Source organism: Mytilus trossulus, chromosome 8 (genome assembly GCF_036588685.1).
Source record: "Mytilus trossulus isolate FHL-02 chromosome 8, PNRI_Mtr1.1.1.hap1, whole genome shotgun sequence".
In the NCBI taxonomy this organism is placed as follows: domain Eukaryota; kingdom Metazoa; phylum Mollusca; class Bivalvia; order Mytilida; family Mytilidae; genus Mytilus; species Mytilus trossulus.
The window spans coordinates 16,548,671-16,569,123 of NC_086380.1; the positions used below are offsets into that span (position 1 = coordinate 16,548,671).

Here is a 20,453-nt window from a genome sequence, read left to right on the forward strand (position 1 = left end):
CCAACTAACTGATCAACTGGTAAAATATTTTAGCAGATTGCTCAAGTGAAATGTTGTTAGTAAAAAGTGAGTGCTGTAAAATAAAAAGTAATACTTACCATCCCCATCCAGTTAGTTGATACCTTTGTCAATCATTTCTAACAAAAATAATATCTTACTTTAGTATGAGTCACTGAATAAAAAGGTATAATTTTGACATGGACACTTCTATCATAAATAAATATAATAAATGAATAGTTCAAAACATTGTTTTGTAGGTGTATATTTTATAGCTTTGTCTTCTGAGATGAAGTTATTGTGCAATTGTGATTCAATATCATTTTCTATACAAATTACTGATCTGCTGGCATTAAAGGGAAATAATTTATATTGAGTTCAAATGTACACTAAAAATTTAATCAATGATACATACCAGGCTTATGATTTTGCCTACAAAAGATTCATCAATACGACTAGAATAAAAAAAAATGAAATGCCAAATTAGTATGAAGTTGAAATCATAGAAATAATGTTACAAACAAATTAAATGGGGAAATTTGATATTTATCAGACAGAACAAAATTTTACTGATTATCAGTCATGTAAATTATTTCCCTTTAATGCCAGCAGATCAGTAATTTATATAGAAAATATTATTTGAATCACAATTGTACAATAACTTTGTCTTAGAAGACAAAGCTATAAAATGTATACCTACAAAACAATGTTTTGAACTATTCATTAATAATATTTATTTATGATAGAAGTTTCCATGTCAAAATTATACCTTTTTATTCAGTGACTCATACTATAGTAAGATATTATTTTTGTTGGAAATGATTGAAAAGGTATCAACTGACTGGATCTGGATGGTAAGTATTACTTTTTATTTTACAGCACTCACTTTTTACTAACAACATTTCACTTGAGCAATCTGCTAAAATATTTTACCAGTTGATCAGTTAGTTGGAGTAGAAATCTAACTGCAATTTGGTAAACTGTTTTGGTCATTGCTAATGTGATACCCCAAAGGGACTGGATAAGCACAGTAAAAAGAATTTGAAGTAAACTGAAATAACAAGTAAAATTACTTTTACGCGTACTTAACGTTGGTTTCGTTATTCGGTTCTATGAATGAAGTCACGTGCATTTCATTGATAAAAGGAAGCGGATGGCCAAGAATATGTGACGTTACTGAACTGATACATGACGTCATTGCCTAATATTTTCGAGTATCCAGTCCTGTCCAAAAAATTGAAAATATAAGGTATAATGATCAATGGGAATATGGTTTAATTGCCAATAATGATTTATATCGCTTTTAAGCCATATATAGATTAATTATATAACGTTTGAGTCATGAACGCATTTAACAAAATAATAACTTCTCGAAAAAAAGTTTTATCGTTTTGACTATAAAAGCCAACGTGTGCAGTTTTCAACAATCAATTTATCGAATATTCCGTCAAATCCACAAGCCGCCATATTGATCTACCGAAATTCATGAATGCACTGAGGTACTGTTTTCCAAAAGAAAAGAAAATCATATTCAGTTGGTTTTGATTTTAGTCTAAAGCATTAAGATATATACAGTCGTCTGTACAGTAGTTGTCGTTTGTTTATGTAATATATACATGTTTCTCGTTTCTCGTTTTGTTTATATAGATTAGACCGTTGGTTTTCCCGTTTGAATGGTTTTACACTAGTAATTTTTGGGCCCTTTATAGCTTTTTGTTCGGTGTGAGCCAAGGCTCCGTGTTGAAGGCCGTACTTTAACCTATAATGGTTTAATTTTTAAATTGTTATTTGGATGGAGAGTTGTCTCATTGGCACTCACACCACATCTTCCTATATCTATTCGTGTTTTTCTGTTACGCCTTATCTTTATCAACTAAATTATGAAAAACGTACCTTCACAGGATTTTCCGGAAAATCCCTTTAAACAATTGCAACTGAAGCTGCTTCCTGATATAGAACATTTACCTTCATGAAAACAAGGACGGGTACTGCAAGGTGTTACTGCAAATATCATAATAAAATCAAGTTTTAACATACTTTTTTGCTTATTTATTTCTTTAAAATTTCTTAGAGATAAACAGTATTTTGCATATATGTCTTATATCACACCATAGACTTTGATGTAACATTATTTATATTCGTACATAAGAACCCATCCTGCGTAAATCACTCTTAAAAAAAATCAAAACTGTATGCAATTATTATGTATATAAACATGTATTTTCGCGTATTGTGAATTGGTTGTCTTTTTTAAGGAGTTAAAAAAAGTATCTGGAAATTATCCGATTTAGTTTGAGTTCTTTGTGATCTTAAAATGAGCTGATAAACAAGACAATATTAATAAGTCTCATTTTTTGACCGAATGGATCTCGTTGAAATGTGTTTTTTACAGTATCCATCGTATAAATATCTTCTTATTTATCTGATATACTGATTGAAGACATTGTAACATAATCGTTTACATCGGAAATGGTAGCAACTATCTGCAACAGAAATGTCCACAAAACAAACAGATATACCTTCACATGATGATCCAGAGAAGCCCCTCCTACAGGTACACTGACAGGTTGTTCTTGATACAGATTTTGTACCTCCATTTTCACAAGAAAAGCCGTTACATGGATCAACTATAAAATTAGAATTCATAGATTGCACAATGTAATGCAAATAGTGTTTCCGTCTTTATACATTCTATAGGAACTGTTTAAATGAAATTCTTAAAAAACGTTCTTTTTTACAAGTTTCCACCTGTAAATATGAGTGAGTTAGCTGCTACCAACTTTTCCTATCCCCTTTCCTTTTGATAGGATTCTTGCCATACTACATGCATGTGATGCAGACATGTAATATCAAAACACAAAACAAACCGCACACATTGTTAATTGATGCTCTTGTGCTTTGCATTCATTGACAAAAGTACAGGGTATGATAAGCCAATAATATGCTGATACGACTGGTGTTCAGTGCAGTGTTACGAATAAGCACATTAAAAAAATCCATCTCTGAGTCAACATGTCTGTCCAATGCAAAACTTTATTATTATGTTTCACAATTTTTTGCATAACATTTCGCTTTTTAGGTTAACTATGACCAGATTTTTATTTCCACCGAAATAATCTGTGTTTCATCAATATGACTCATAAAACCAAACCTCATTCTGGTCTTTTGTGGATAGTTGTCTCATTGGCAATCATACCATATCTTCTTTTTTATACTTTATAAATGTAGTCTTATATTATATTTAAAAAATACAGTTATAGTAATGATCATTGATTCATACCTTCACATAGTTTGCCAGAATATCCCAATGAACAAACACAAACATAGCTGCCATTAACATTTAAGCATGATCCAGAATTTTCACATGGACTACTGCTGCATGGTGTCACTAGAGCAAATTGTATTAAGCTATTTTTAAGTAGTTGGTATATTTCTTTTTATATTGATCAACTTTATACATTAAATACATTAATTTGTACATTGCATGGATAAGAATATTATGTGAAAATTCATAATGTTTGTTCTGATAATACTACGGTCTCGAAATTGAATATGTTACCTATATGCACAATGAACAAAATACTGTACATTCTTTAAATAGTATTTTTATTGTATGATGTTTCCGTCTCTACTAAGTTAAATATAAATCCCATGCATACGTGTTGGCATTCAGTAAATGTAAATCTGACTGAATAATATTTATGTAGAATAAAAGAGGGACGAAAGATAAATGTTGTCAACTTATCTTTGATCAGAATACACATTTCATCTCTATAGATATAAGAAAAAAAGGGACGACAGATACCAAAGGGACAGTCACACTCATAAATCTAAAACAAACTGACAACGCCATGGCTAAAAATGAAAAAAAAACAACAGAAAAACAATAGTTCACATGATACAACATAAAAAACTAAAGAATAAACAACACGAACCCCATCAAAAACTAGGGATGATCTCGGGTGCTCTGGAAGGGTAAGCAGATCCTGCTCCTCATGTGGCACCCGTCGTGTTGACAACGATATGGTTTGAATGATAATGAGACAATCAGACATCCAAGTTACAATTTATAAGAGTAAACCATTATAGACCAAAGTGCGGTAATCAACACGGACCAATGACTCAATCGAACAGCAAGCTTTAAAGGGCTCTAAAAAATACTATTGTTAAACAATTCAAACGGAAATAAATGATCTAATCTATATAAAAAGCGAGAAACAAGAAACACTTATGAATCACATCAACAAACGACAATACTGAACATCATATTCCTGACTTAGGACAGGTACAAACAATTGCAGCGTGTTAAAATACCTAAAACAATAGTGTAACATTACAAAGTAGAAAGACACGCTTAAAAATATCAATTCAAATGGCTAAACTCAAAAAAATAAAGTGAAAATTTATAGTAATACCAAACCCTTATCAAAGCTAATATATACAATATACACCAGATGTAACCCTGAATAAGTAAACATCAAATAACAAAAAAGTATTACAAATAGTATCAACAGGTTAAATTAAAACAATCATGTGCAATTTGATAGTACTTGCAGTTACTGACAGGTAGTTAAAAGCCAAAAAGTAATTGATGATAAAAAATCATGAATCAACAACTAAAATAAACTAAAACACATCCAAAGGATAGTTTGTTATATCGAATTTGAAGAAAGTCAGTAACGTTAATGAAATCATAAAGAAATGTCTGTACCAAGTCAGGAATATAACAGTTTTTTTCCGTTCTTTTAGTGTGAAATTTTGATTTTATGATTTAATAAGGAACGTTCCGTTTAAAATATTCGTTAGAGATCGTTAAATTTGTTATTTTACTTTTATCAGTCATGAGTTTCATTTTATGTATAAATTTTTCATCACACTTACCTTCGCATGTGTTGCCCGAAAATCCCTTTGAACAATTACAACTATGACTGTTTCCTGATATAGAACAACTACCATCATGTAAACATGGGTGGCTAGTGCAAGGCGTTACTGCAAAAAAAAAAATCAGTAATCCTGATTGCGTTAACATTTGAACTATTGTTTCAAGAATCTATTTTGTTCATAGCTCAACTTTAAAAATAAATGACAACTTCTAAAATACCTTATTCACGGCCGACACTCAGCTAACCGAGAGATAGGTCGGTTAATCTATATTGAGAATGAGGCTATATCGGCGGTTGGTCTGTTAATCGGGTTGGTTATACGTCTGTTAAGAGTAAAACTCACAATTTAATGTTTAATGTTAAACTCTGTTAAATATACAGATTTTTGGGTACATTATGAGAATCACATCAAAAAAAAGAAAAGTGTCTGACAAAATGATATCTATCATAGAACATTTTCCATCATTTAAAAAATGCATAGCCTGCGCAATTTTAAGTAAAACGAAAAGGCGTCGCGCAAGTATGTAGTTTTTATGCTTGTACGCATAGCAATATTTTAGATAAAAGGCCAAAAACCAGTTTAAGATATGATTTAAAGGACACAAAATAGTGCTTTGGTTCTAAAAAATCAAATGTCAATGATAAATATTTCAAAATTGTTATACCACATTTTAATGAAAATTAGGAGAATACAGTCTGTTAATGGGTTGGACAATTTAAATCGTGTCAGTTAAGAGTTATTTAGCCACGAAAATAGTCTTACTACCTTCAGTTTATATTTTCACATTGAAAAAAATGTATTTTTCAATGCTTTTCAACTTTGTTTTTGGCCTTTTAAACATTTTTTTCGAGCGTCACTGATGAGTTTTTTGTAGACGGAACGCGTGTCTGGTGTATATATATAAGGCGCAAATATCAAATTTCAATCCTGGTGTCTATGAGGAGTTTATTTCCGGTATGTATTTTCCTTTGAACCGAGTCATCATTCTCATTTTCTGCAGCCTAAGGAAATGTTTGCACCAAGTTCTAGTCCGTGGTTCTAAACAAGAAAAAGACATTAGTAAGTTTTTTTTATATTAGTGTTGGGTGCTGATTTAATGAATAACAGCAAGATAATTTATATTCCTGTAAATCACAATAAATGCATAACATTATTTTTATTTTACGAGCAATGATATATTTCTATGATATCGTAAGTCATTTAGCCGACTCGCAGTCCGCAAACGTGCTTGTTTTTCTATCGAGTGACCATCTAGGTGGATTAGAGAAAGGTTGATGTTGAAAGGTTAGTCTATATTTGTTTGCATTATAAACATATTTCAGTTCATTTGATAAAAAAATCAAAACATTAGAAAGTTTATCTTTGATTTATGTACTTGTTAACTATGTAAATGACAAATTGTTGCCATTCATATCAATGAAACAGAATCCACCTGATATATGCGACCATTATTTGATGAAATAAATATTACTTTGATATTACACTTTTTAAAATCATTTCTATCAAATTTCAGATTCCATTGTCTAAACTTATGTTTCATTGTTCATGTGTTGTTTCCATTTATTCTAGCCACTAATCTTGGGCCTATCTCTTTATTCAGATGTAACACCCCATATAGCAATTAAATTATACTTGTAATGTCATTCATAACTCTTAACAGACCAATTAACAGACCGAGTTTTATACATCCGACCCATTAACAGACCATATTTTTATCAAAAAGTGATTTATGTCACCAAAATACAGTTTTTCGTGTAGATTTTTCACATATTGATGTTAGTATGATAAACAAACATAATGCCAGTCTTTTTTCGATGTTCAAAAGATTGCATGCAAGTAAACTCAACCAACTTGTAATTTTTGTGTACATTTTGTGTGTGTAAAATGTGTATAAATTGACTGATGAGTAACTCGCATTTTCATTTTATAGATCGTTTATTGAAGCTAGAAAAAAAATATTTACACTACTGGATTTAGTACTCCTAATCATTTTGTCAGACATAAACAGTTTTTATGATATACATATACTTAAAAAGTTATACAATGAAACATGCTGACCCTGCACTGATTTTCACGATAACACCTGATTAACAGACTTTAGCCAACCCGATTAACAGACCCACCGTTGATTTTGCCGTATACTCAATATAGATTAACCGACCTATCTCTCGGTTAGCCGAGTGTCGGCCGTGTTATTGGCAGGAAATTTTGAAAATATTTTTAATATTATTTCTATTTTTTATTTTTTTCCCCCATCTGCCACAAATTAAGACGCACGTAGTATGCACTTCAATGACTTAATAAAATTGAGAACGAAAATGGGGAATGTGATTAAGAGTCAATAACCCAAACAAAGCAGAAATAAGCTGAAGGCCGACAAAAGGTCTTCAACAAAAAAACGAAAATCCCACACTCAGAGGCTTGCTTAAGCTGTCCCCTAATAAAAAAGGGAACCTTATATCTATCAAAAGTATTCATTCATCAATTTGTCTTACATATGCATTTATTCTCAACTCTACGGAATGTATTGCATTGTTCTAGGGAAAACTACTATAACATATATACCGTTTTACAAATGTATTGTCATTCTACATCGTACATTTGAGATTACAATTGAATACATTACCCATGCCTTTCTTCTACCAAAACAATCAAATCATCGGTGACATATATTATGTCCAATTTGCTCTTTATTGATCTCTATTATCTGTTTAATGTTCTGATATGACAGAATTATTTTCTTAATGCTGAGTTAAAAGACACGACTTGTATTAAACGGTTTGATATGGCATATCGGTACGAAGCATTTTTGAACAATGAAGTATCACAAAAATAAATTGGTAGATGTAAAAAAAAAACATACTTTCACATGATGATCCAGAGAAGCCGCTTCTACAGGTACACTGACAAATAGTTTTTGACACTGATTTTGTTCCTCCATTTTCACAGGAGAAACCTTCGCATGGATCAACTGAAACATTTATATAATGCTAAGTTAAAATAAATATATATCAAGATGTTTAACCTCATATGAAATAATTTTAACTTATAATTTCAGTTCGAGACCGAATGTACAGTTAGAAATAATAAACGGCTGTTCTTGGAATACGAAAGGTTTACTATTAATTTGTTTCCTAGATCTGATGACATTGAATACAACTGATATGAACTGGATTTTTGTATAATCCTGCAACATATACTTGATTACTTACGCTGACAATGAACCATTAAGTCTCGAGGCTATAATACTTAACATTGAATTTACACAGGCAAATTCAAAACAACAAGTTAACAACAAATATTTTAGTATTGTCAATATGTAAACTGGTAAATTGGAAACCGAACTCAGCATATTTGTCTTATACAAAAATAAAGGTATTTAAATATATCTAAATGGTAGTGTCCTTAAAAACCACTCTTGCAGTATAGACTCATGCCGTTTAATACTACATTGATGTTACCGAAATTACTAAAGTTCAATATATAACCGGCTATTAATTTTGTTTTCTCATTATTGAGGGCCATACGGTTTCCATTAATTGATAACATTCTCCGAATTTACACTTTAGTTAACAGTTGTCTCAACGACAATCACAAAACAACTTCTTATTTCTAACTTCATTGATATTTGTGATATTGCTACATTTTTTACTGTGATTAAAACTTTATTGACACATCAATTGCATTTTTTTCAAAGATAATATGAATAATATCAAATAATTTTTTATTAAATACTGTCTCTTATGATAATTCTATTTTAAATAAGAATCTGTAATGGTTACCTTCACATATTTTTCCAGAGTATCCTTTAGGACAAATACAAAGATAGCTGTTATTTACATTAACGCATGATCCGGAATTCACACAGGGGCTACTGCTGCAGGGTGTCACTGAAGTAAATGTATAATGTACATTAATATAGTAGATTTCATGTTTAAATATAGATAATTTTTATTGATAATCGTTGACAGCATGGTTAAACATAACTGTGTTCGTAGGTTTGGTTAGCATAAGAATATTCATTATTATTAAAACTGTCTCCATAGTTGCAATAGACTGCGCTCGGAAAAAAATATATACATTCTTCGATTTTTCAAATTGCTATAAAAAGCTAGTTAAAAAATTGATCATATAGCTTTTAACGTTTCGTACTTACAGGAATAACGTAATGTGCCCCTGTGATCGGCGATTAAGTTTTTTTCCCTCATTTATATTGACTATCTTTTCAAGTCGGTTCTATAAAATGTTCTCAACAGTTATATTGATAAGAACCGTGTTCTGAGGATATGCCATGTCTACCTCAGATATTTATAGATTATCGTTAGTCATATCAACGAGATCGATTTTTTTTTATCTTGAGCCAGTACTGCAAAAGTGAGAAAAGCTATCGAGTGGAGATGACCAATGTAATTCTATTTATCATTGTTTTAACTATGAAGACGTTGATTATTTTTTATTGACAACGACAAGTGTGCCTTCATATTAGTATCTATCATTATTGTTTTCATATCACTGTACTGTATTGAGAAAGGAAATTATCAGTCAGTAAGATCAAAGGAATATTCCTTAAAATAGCGATAATAAAAATCATTATCTTACTTTTACAAAGTTTACCCGAATACCCCTCTGAACAATTGCAAATGAAGCCTTCTCCTGTTATGGAACAATTACCATCGTGAAAACAAGGCTGGTTACTACAAGGTGTTACTGTAGATAAAATTGAAAATCAAACAAAACTCCACTGTTATTTAAATGATTCACTGAGTTTCGTTTTTTTCATACATTTTTTATGCGAAATCGGATATACCAAATGCAGGTTCTTCATAACACAGAAACAGTCAATATATGCCTTTATTCTTAAAACTTGTTCATATATTTCTTTAACCAGTCAATATGTATTCTACGTAACAATAAAAGGTAAAAACATAGACTTCCACGTACTTTGAGAATCGCATGAATTCCGAAAAAGTTTTTTTATTATGTTTTTTGTTGTTCAAACCTTGATAAAAAGATAAACAACTCGCCTATGTTAAACATATCATCAACGTTTGTTTTTCATGCTTTCAATACATTTACATTTATTTCCCTCAGTTGTATTTAGTTGCACTGCTCAAGTAGTAAAATGGGATTTTTTTACAATTTTAATGTTTTATTAGCTTAGATAATGCCCAATTCATATAAGACCAGCTGGTTAATTTACTCATGTTAAAGTAATACTTAGTATTATGAATTGATGTGTCATTGTGAATTAACCTCGACAATTCAAAAATAAATGTACTACTGATTTTTAAAAACCTACATGTAACGAAAATGAAACGGTTTTAACAACAGAACCGTCCACATAAAGCAACTATACCTTCACATGACGATCCAGAGAAACCCCTTCTACAAGAACACTGACAGGTTGTTCCTAACATAGTTTTAGTTCCTCCATTATCACAAGTAAAACCGTCACATGGATCAACTGTAAATTTATTTCAGATATTAAAGAGTGCATACTTGTATTGAAAATATTCAAATCGTTATATGAACTGTTTTAATGTTTGAATTCTAAAACAAACTAACACACAAGTTTCCACTGAAGAATATATAGTATAGGAGATTTTTACCTTGTTTTCTTATAATATAGTCTGCACACGATGTGCATGTTTTTTTTAAATATACGATCACGTCAATGAAAAACCCTGAAGTTGCAAATTTAATGCTTTTGAGTTTTGCACTCATTAATAAAAAGCAAAGATTTGAAGGCTTCGAGTCGACAAAATATTTCAAATACGACAGGTGTTCAGTTGTATTGTTATAATGTGTATTGGCACATTAAAGTCCATTGTCAAGTATCTGTCTAATACAAGCCTATACAATTGTTTATTTTGTTTCATATTCAATTAACTCCTTGTATAAAACTTCCAGTTTTGAATCAACTCTGTCCAGAACTGTTTGTACATAAAAATTGCAATAATCTTTTCAAAATGTTTCATCAATATGCTTAAAATTAAACCAAGCCTTGCAATTTGTTGTTATTTTATTATTAACTTTTGTACGCAAAGTGGTAGTAATGATGAGTTATTTCTACCTTCACATATTTTGCCAGAGTATCCCAACGAACAAACACAACCATAGCTGCCATTGACATTCAAACATGATCCAGAGTTTACACAAGGATTGCTGCTGCATGGTGTCACTGGAAAACAATTTAACAACCAACAACATTGAAATGTCACTTTTGATAAATATCTACTTCATAAATCAAAAATAAAAAAAAACATCGTTAGGGTTTGAAAGTTGTTTTCCATTGTAATAGATATTTGATGGGTTTTTTTCTAGTGAGAGCGTGTTTATATGCTACAAACTTATCGAAGGGCGATACGTTTGATGTTAGAGAAAACATCCTCGAATTTTAATGACAATGTATAATTAATTTATCGCCATTTTTCCTATGACGTTGTTTGAGTTGAAACGGCCAAAAGCGAGAAGCATGATATCGAATATTCTTACACTAAAGTATAAAAGAAAAATTACAAAAAATGGCGATAATGTTGAAAATTATATCTCCAGTCTGTTACATTGCATCTTAAAAAAAAGCTTGGTATTGTCAAAAATAAAACCTTGTTTACAATTAAGAATTTTCATTAGCATATGTACTTTACTAAACGTACCTTCACATGAGTTACCAGAAAATCCCTTCAAGCAATTACAGCTATAGCTGTCTCCTGATATATAACAACTTCCATCATGAAAACAAGGCTGACTTGTGCAAGGTGTTACTGCAAATAAGTTCAATAGTAAATTTCAGCCTCCCGTGTTGTTAAGATAATTACTTAATGGGAACTATTAGAAATATTACTAATATGATAATATGTATAAGGGAAATCGGAGAAAGGGTGTATACTGTTCTGATGCACCATATTTTTGAAAAAAAGGAAAATAAACCCGGTAATATTGGCAAAAACAGTTATGCTGTTTATTTATGTTGCATATTATATTTTTTTTCGTAGCGTCACAAATACGTTTTTTTGTGAACGAAACGCGCACCTGGTTTCAAATGTAATTTCCTCAGTATCGTTAATGGGTATTTGTCTTTTTACACCGTTTTCCGACAAGTCCAATTCTCGTGAACTGATTCATATCTTACCTCCTATACATTTTTTGGTTTATCAGTGTGTGATAAGTTGACGCGTTTTAAATTAGAACACGGTAAGTAGTAATGTTACGGCTCTATATAAAACACAGCACGTCGTTGAAAAAAAAAAACTTCAAACTTTTTGTGTGGTAAATAGCACTGTTAAACTTTTCACATCACCTTATCTTAAAAGAACGTATTGATTTTTTTTCTTTTATTCTACATATGCTATTAATTTCAATCAGCTGAAGTTGGTTATATCGCATTAAGGAACTATGAGTATAGTAGTATACTGTATTATGTTAAGATACGCTCAATATTCATTGCTATTACTTCTAAACGTACAAATATGGTTAATATGATAACTTTAAAATCATTGCTTGTCATCCCGAAGAGTTTAAAATTTATTTATCGGTCATCGTTATGGATAGTGGTTGATAAGTCATACTGATTGAGACATTTTTCATATATAACGGAATTAAAATTAATGCAATAATAAGCAACAAAGAGTCCAAAGAAAAAAACAAAAAACCTTCACATGATGATCCAGAGAAGCCACTTCTACATCTACACTGACAGGCTGTTCCCGAAACAGATTTTGTTCCTCCATTATCGCAAGGAAAACCAGCACATGGATCAACTGTAAAGATATATATCAGGATGCTTAATCCCAAATGGAATTACATTCTAACCACTCATTTCTGTTTGTTTTTATTGTAAAGAGTTTAAAATTCAAATAAATAAGATTTCGTCTTAACTGAGGTCAAAACTGTATTAATTTATTGCTATCATTCGATTATCGAGTATAAATAGAGAATATCATATGGTTTTTTCAATATCGCATCCGTATCAACCCGAGAAACCAATATCATCCCAAGAGCTCTGCTCGAGGGATTATATTGGTTGAGGGTTAATATGGTGTGTGATATTTAAAAAGCCATATCATATACACTTTATTATATACATATACCTCAAGTAGATGTTTTTTAATGTAACATGACGTCATACAGATAAGGAGGTTTGAAATGACGTCAAACAGCTTATAGGTTTGACATGACGTCTTACAGATAAGGGATTTGATAAAGCCTTTGCAACAATGACTGCAATCGATGACGTGACGTCATACAGATTAAAGGTGTGATAAAGCTTTTGCAACCGTGCTGATCTCGATATCATCACGGGTGGCTGATACAGCACGCTTGCCATTGATTTTATTACACATACAATTTATCTGTATTTACTACTAAGTATATATTAATATAACTTATATCAAAATGAATTTAGATATATTTTGTTTTCGATTTATAAAAAAATCACAATAATATATATACTGAACTCCGAGGAAAATTCCTTATTCAAATGGTAAAATCTAAAATACATCAAACAAAAAGATAACAACTGTCATATTCCTGACTTGATACAGGCATTTTCTTATGTAGACAATGGTCGATTGAACCTTGTTTTTGTAGCTAGCTACACCTCTCACTAGCATGACAGTCGCATCAAACGGAATATAATGAAAATAATATGATCAGTATTTGTACCTTGACATAAATTGCCAGAGTATCCTTTAGGACAAATACATAGATAACTGCCATCTACATTTAAGCAAGATCCGGAATTCACACACGGACTACTGCTGCATGGTGTCACTGAAGTAAGAGAGAAAAAGAAAACCACAATATAATTGTATTGCGTAGTTTATTTCACGTTCATATATATCCATCTTATTTATAATAACAATTTTACCGTAAGAAAAGGCCAACAACATACTTTATGATCTATTCAGAGATTTAGGAATCCTAAATTATATCATATGTAATATGTTTAGATCGATATTGTTACAGTAGTCCTGTTGACAACAAAACCCGCTCATGAAAAAAGATCATACATTCTTTTAAATATGATTGCACTTTTCAAACTGTTTGAAAACAGCTATTCAAAAGTCCTTATGTACTTAGTTTACGGTTCATACTTACCGGAATAACGTATAATGCACCTGTAGGTGGCAATTTGATATTTTTTTTAACAAGAAGAAATAAACCAATCCCTTTTCCTTCATCAGGAAATTAAATTGTTATTAACTACAAAAATGCTTCTAAAAAATTAAACAGTGTGTTCAACAAGTACCATATCAAAATGAAGACGTTGATTTCTAATGAGACAACTCTCTACAAGTGAACACATTACAAAGCAATTAAAACAACTATAGGTGACCGTAAGGAATTGAACAATGAGCAAAGCCCATACCGCGTAGTCAGCCATGTCTTCTTTAAAAATACAATAACTCACCTTCACATGATTTGCCAGAATATCCCTTTGAACAATTGCAACTGAAACTGTGTCCTGAGATAGAGCAACTACCACCATTTAAACAAGGCTGGTTACTACAAGGTGTTACTGCAGAAAACATTAAAATTAAATAATGTCATAAAATTTGCCAATCAAGTGAGAGGAACATACAAACCGAGGGAATTGTATGAGCTCCAATAGTAGTTGTAATCATGTTTAAGGTTTGAAACTTCAGGAATAAGATAAGCTATCATCTTATGTAAATCATGCTTTTTACATTTTAAATATTAGATTTCACTTATTCAAATTTGTTTTCATTTATAGGGATATTTCTTAGTTGCATTGCTTGAACTAGTAAAATGGGTATTTGACTAGATGCAGATGTATCATAAAAGCATAATGTCATATTCAAATTATATCAATTTAGATTACGATTTACTAGTTGATCTGCTAATATAAAAGTAAGGCTGTGAATTGATTATTTGTCCCTGTAATTGTACTTTATGAATGTTTATATACATCATCAATTTATAAATGGAAGTGTGGTCTATAATATGGATTGACAGGGTTTGTAGATAATTTAATTTAACGAAAATGAAATGAAAGCAACTTTGAGTTACAGAAACGCCCACATAAAATATTCAGAAATACCTTCACATGATGATCCAGAGAAGCCACTTCTACATGTACATTGACAGGCTGTTCCCGAAACAGATTTTGTTCCTCCATTATCGCAAGGAAAACCAGCACATGGATCAACTGTACAATAAAGTTTCTTAGGATTTATTACACTCAAACAAAACAAATGTTGCATACCGTACATGTTCATATATTATTTTTCAGTAATATATATTCTTTCGTGTGCTCTTTTCGTGTCAATAACGTGCTCCAACATTTTAATATTAGTATTTGAATTTTATCTTGACCATAGCAAGATTTCAATAAGGCAGGTTTTACATGTACGCCAACCACGACCAATTTGACGTGCTGATAATAGGAACACTCTTACTTGAGCTAGAATATCCCCTATATTGACTATCTTTAAAGCAGGAAAAGGCTGAATGGCACAAATTCAAAATTTCAATCCTGGTATCTATGATGTGTTTATAGCATGTACATTTGAAAACCTGGGCTAACAATTCAAAACCAAATATCGTTAAGATAAGTTCTTTGTTGAAGCTTTCTGGCGCCTCAAGTGCGCGAATTCGTAAAATAAATCCTAGATCAGACCAGATAAAGCTGAAATAGCAAAAATCAAAAGCTAAAACATATCAAGTTAATGGAAAACAACTGAAAGTGTTTGCAATTTCAAATTTCTGTTTCTGTGATTTAAATTTTGAACTTTTGAACATTCAGGATAAAGAGCAAACAGTTGTAGGCCAGAATTTGATTATATTACCTTCACATGTTTTTCCTGTATATCCAATTGAACAAACACATGCGTAGCTGCCATTATCATTGTAACATGAACCTGAATTTAAACAAGGGTTACTGCTGCATGGTGTCACTGGAACGAAGTTATATCATAAAATATTACATGATACAGGTACAATGTTCACATTTTATATAAATTATGATGTCATTATTAGAACAACTGGTACAGTTCAGTTTGATATGCATGAATCATTGAGAAGATGGCAGGAAGACCAATTTATTCAGAGTGATTCTTTTTATAAAATAAAACAACGAGTAAAAACACCGTTAGTCATAAAGAATTCGGAATAACTTACGATCAATCTAGTCGATGAGTTTGAATGTCCCTCTGATATATTTCGCCCCTCTTAAATGTACGATTTTTTGGGAAAAGAATCGCTGCTGTCTGGTACAACACAGAGAAGTCGTGCATTGTATACTTTCTTATTTTCATTTCTGTTTAGTCGTCATGCAAATATTTTAAGTGGAATATAAATCGTAGGGCTATATTTTAAGCAACCTGTAATGACTTCATTTTTCAGATAGAAAACAGAACTATGAAGCATGGCATACTTCCTTGAACTGTATGCATCATGTAATGATACTTTTTTAAAATGAATTTACATCTCAACTACAGATCAAACTAACTGTAGTAAAGTTTTATATGATTATGATAGGGCTTTGACACTTTGTACATATTTATGTTTCCCTGTTGTCAGAAATAAAACCACAACTAATAAGCTTTCTGAAATAATTCGTAAACAACCGTTTTCCTTAGAAGATAACGTGGAATCAATTCTATTATTGTTTTTGTGGCTATGTGAAATGTTGTTAATTTTCGGTGTTTCTATGTGTTTATGGTATATACATTTGGATAAAAAATATAATTTGCGGAGGTTTCAAATTTCATAATTTGAAAGCTGTATCAAATTTTTTATACGAATAACACATTGTAACAGTAGATGCACGACAGATGAAACAATACAAAAGTAAGAAGACGTGGTATGTTTGCCAATGAGATAAACCTCCACCAGAGACGAAATGACGAAAAAGTCACCAATCACAGGTCATCATACGACCTTCAGCATTCAGAAAACCTCAAACTGGATAGCAAGCTATCAAAGGGCACGAACTGAGAAATATAAAATAATTAACCGGGGAACCCGTTCCTCCTGTACAAAAAAACAAAGAAATGAATGTATAATATACAGCAATAAACAAAAACCAGTATAAGAGAGGGACGAAAGATACCAAAGGGACAGTCAAACTAATAAATCGAAAATAAACCGACAACGCCATGGCTAAAAACGAAAAAGACAAACAGACAAACAATAATACACATGACACAACATAGAAAACTAAAGAATAAACAACATGAACCCCACCAAAAACTAGGGGTGATCTCAGGTGCTCCTGAAGGGTAAGCAGATCCTGCTCCACAAGTGGCACCTGTCGTGTTGCTTAACAAATACGGGAAATAGTCTAGTCAAATTCGGTAGGTCATATTCATGAAAGGGAAGGGGATTGAGGTTACGACGTAGTTACGACGTAAGGAACATATCCGATATCATTTGTAAAGTTCCTCACTTGGAACAAGCAAATACACATTATGGCGGGCTTCAGCATGATATTGGGCGATCACCACTCACCATTAACTTTGAAAGAGGTCAAATAGAAAAACACAGAATTTATCTATACAAGACAATAAAAAAACTAGCAACAACCGAGAACTGCTCCGTTACAGTCTCCTCACTTTGAACATGCACATAAACTGTGGCGGTTGTAATACATCTCTGTCGGACGAGGTTTGGTATGCCACAAAACCAGGTTCAACCCACCATTTTGTTCTTTAAAAATGTCCTGTACCAAGTCAGGAATATGGCCATTGTTATATTATATTTTATCGTTCATTCGTTTCTGTGTGTTTTACATTTTAACGCTGTGTTTCCGTTGTATCGTTTGTTTTCTGTTGTGTTTGAGTGTGAATTCACATTACTATAAGACGTGTCACGGTACTTTTCTATCCCAAAGGCGTGTATTTGGTTTTGATGTTATATTTGTTATTCTCATCGGATTTTCTGTGTGTGTTACATTTTTATGTTGTGTCGTTGTTCTTCTCTTATATTTAATGAGTTTCCCTCAGTTTTAGTTTGTTACCCCATTTTTGTTTTTTGATCATGGATTTACGAGTTTTCAACAGCGGTATAGTACTGTTGCCTTTGTTGAACCCGATGCAGTCGCTAAAATTCTCTCTTTACGTCTGACAGAGATGTATTAGCACAGAATAATCACAAACTTAAAAAAACCCACTATCTCTTCTAATTTCAAATATTTTGTGTAACATACCTTCACATGATTTGCCAGAATATCCCCTAGGACAGTCACAAGAGTAGCTTTTCCCAGACCTAGAACAGTTACCATCATGCAAACAAGGCTGACTGGTGCAAGGTGTTACTGCAAATATTATTACTTTTTATTATTTTACTTTTTTCGAACGTTTAATTCATCAAATTAAATTTCCTTTTAGTAGATAACCTTGATTACTTTGAATTTTTAATTAATTAAAAGATGATGTGGTATGATTGCCAATGAGACAACTCTCGACAAGAGACCAACTGACACAGAAATTAACAACTAAAGGTCACCGTACATAAGCTACCTTTTTTTAAGATCTAAAAGGGTATTCGATAATTAATATGTTATACTTTATTTTCTTTAGCTTATATATAATTAAAATATAGACAATTTCAAAGTTCATATAACCCATTAACTTCTTTTGAATGTACGTATCACACTATGAAACACATGACTAGTTTTTGTGTCAAGCTCCATTAGATTTTGCTACCAACATCGTTCAACGCCTAATCGAATTGATACTGCTTTCCTTTCAACAACAAAAAACAGTGTTGCTGATTATGACAAACAATTAACTAGAAACAGATCATTAACCAACGCACAACCCACTATTACCAAACGAAGTACCTTGACATGTTGATCCATAGAATCCAACTCTACATGTACACTGACATCTTTTCCCCGAAACAGATTTTGATCCTCCATTTTCACATGAAAAGTCTTCACATGGGTCATCTGTGAATTGATTTTGATTTAAAATAACAAAGATTATTTAACAATGATGATGGTTAGAGACGGTGTGTCGTCATGATGTCTTAAATGATTGACGATATCTAAATACTGGAAAGCTATTGTTGTCTTAAATAAACTGACAATTGTACAAGGATACAATCAAATGGAAAATATGTCATTTTACTAGAATACAGCATTTTCATATCAAGGCAATGGGTTAATATGATTTCTGCTTAGCGGATGAGATGATACACATGTGTGTCTGTCCCTTGGTTTGAATTGGTTGATCAAAATTAAACACATGAAGTAAGTTCTTGTACGATATAAAAACATTGACTGTATCAACTGTTCTTCAATATATGCATTTGTTTTGTGTACACATCGTTGTCAATATAATAAATTTTGATGCGACTGTCATACAAGTGAGAGATTTAGCTAGCTTCAAAACCAGATCTACTCTCCACCATTTTCCACATAAAAAATATCTGTACCAACTGAGGAATATGAAAGTTGTTTTCTATTCGTTTGATGTGTTTGAGATTAGATTTTGCCCCTAAATTTGCACCTTTCCTTTTTGATTTTTCTCAGAACTCAGTAATGTTACATTTTATGGACATCCAATGTCTCTTTAATGATGCTCGACTCTTCTCAATATTTAAAAAACAAATTGCATATCAAAAGAATGAAGAACTGATGAACCAGACAAATATTAACACATATATTTGCCGGACAATAAACCAGTTCTTTGCATGACGTTGATATATTCTGTATCGAAATTTGTTGTAAATATCAAATTTTTATAACTCAATATCCGTTTTTTTCAAGATTCTACATTTATTGAATTTTGATGTATCGAGGATTTACAAATTTCACTAATATGATTGATTTCTAAAATTGAAAAGAAAGACAGAAGATACAGATATAATATTTAATCCCATACGTCGAAGGCAAACTTACAACGCCTTGGCAAAACAAAAACTTAACACAACCAAAAGACATAAAATAATCCACAAACACAACATCAGAAACTAAAGACGAACCCCACTAAAATAGGGGTAATTTTTAGTGCACCGGAGGGTTCTGCAGATCCTTCTAAATATGTGACCTCCATTGTAGTCTCCTACACATATACATTGACAAGTTAATCATGGGCAATTACGCAAGAGCCGACTGGTATTTTTATCAATGAGAAAACACATGTCTGTCATATAAATTGTCTAACCTTGACCAATTTTGAAAAATTATTAGTTTTTGACTTATATTACAGCTAAAGAAAGATAATATACTTTGTAGATGATACCTTTACACAGTTTGCCAGAATATCCAATTGGACAAACACAAATGTAGCTTCCATTAGCATTTAAACATGTTCCAGAATTAACACATGGATTACTGCTGCATGGTGTGACTGAAAAAAGTTGCAATAGGAATTATTACAGGATAAAAGATAAATCCTTTATGAAACAATTAATAAGCATGGCGGGTGATTCGTGATAATAGCAAGTTGACCCTTTTGACCAATACGGTATGACTCTATTTAGAGTTCAAGTGCGATTCAATCATTATGTCACCTTGACGGAGGTCGGATGACATATTGTTAATGTACAATTTGTTTTCTTTTTCTTTATTATTCCACACTTTTTGTTCAGACTATTTCTCG

At 31.6% G+C, this 20,453-nt stretch overlaps 1 protein-coding gene across 1 annotated transcript in view; it reads right to left on the reverse strand.

Moving 5' to 3' along the window:
• LOC134727394 (neurogenic locus notch homolog protein 1-like) overlaps positions 1-20,453 on the reverse strand; it is a 57,108-nt gene that overhangs the window by 22,301 nt on the left and 14,354 nt on the right. Inside the window, exons 15-32 of the mRNA XM_063591773.1 lie at positions 20,094-20,201; positions 18,689-18,796; positions 18,053-18,160; positions 15,693-15,800; positions 14,945-15,052; positions 14,294-14,401; positions 13,546-13,653; positions 12,534-12,641; positions 11,538-11,645; positions 10,955-11,062; positions 10,238-10,345; positions 9,481-9,588; positions 8,664-8,771; positions 7,745-7,852; positions 4,879-4,986; positions 3,278-3,385; positions 2,517-2,624; positions 1,891-1,998 (exon numbers count right to left, since the gene is read on the reverse strand). Coding sequence (XP_063447843.1) covers positions 1,891-1,998; positions 2,517-2,624; positions 3,278-3,385; positions 4,879-4,986; positions 7,745-7,852; positions 8,664-8,771; positions 9,481-9,588; positions 10,238-10,345; positions 10,955-11,062; positions 11,538-11,645; positions 12,534-12,641; positions 13,546-13,653; positions 14,294-14,401; positions 14,945-15,052; positions 15,693-15,800; positions 18,053-18,160; positions 18,689-18,796; positions 20,094-20,201 — 1,944 coding nt within the window. The remainder of the gene's footprint in view (positions 1-1,890; positions 1,999-2,516; positions 2,625-3,277; positions 3,386-4,878; positions 4,987-7,744; positions 7,853-8,663; positions 8,772-9,480; positions 9,589-10,237; positions 10,346-10,954; positions 11,063-11,537; positions 11,646-12,533; positions 12,642-13,545; positions 13,654-14,293; positions 14,402-14,944; positions 15,053-15,692; positions 15,801-18,052; positions 18,161-18,688; positions 18,797-20,093; positions 20,202-20,453) is intronic.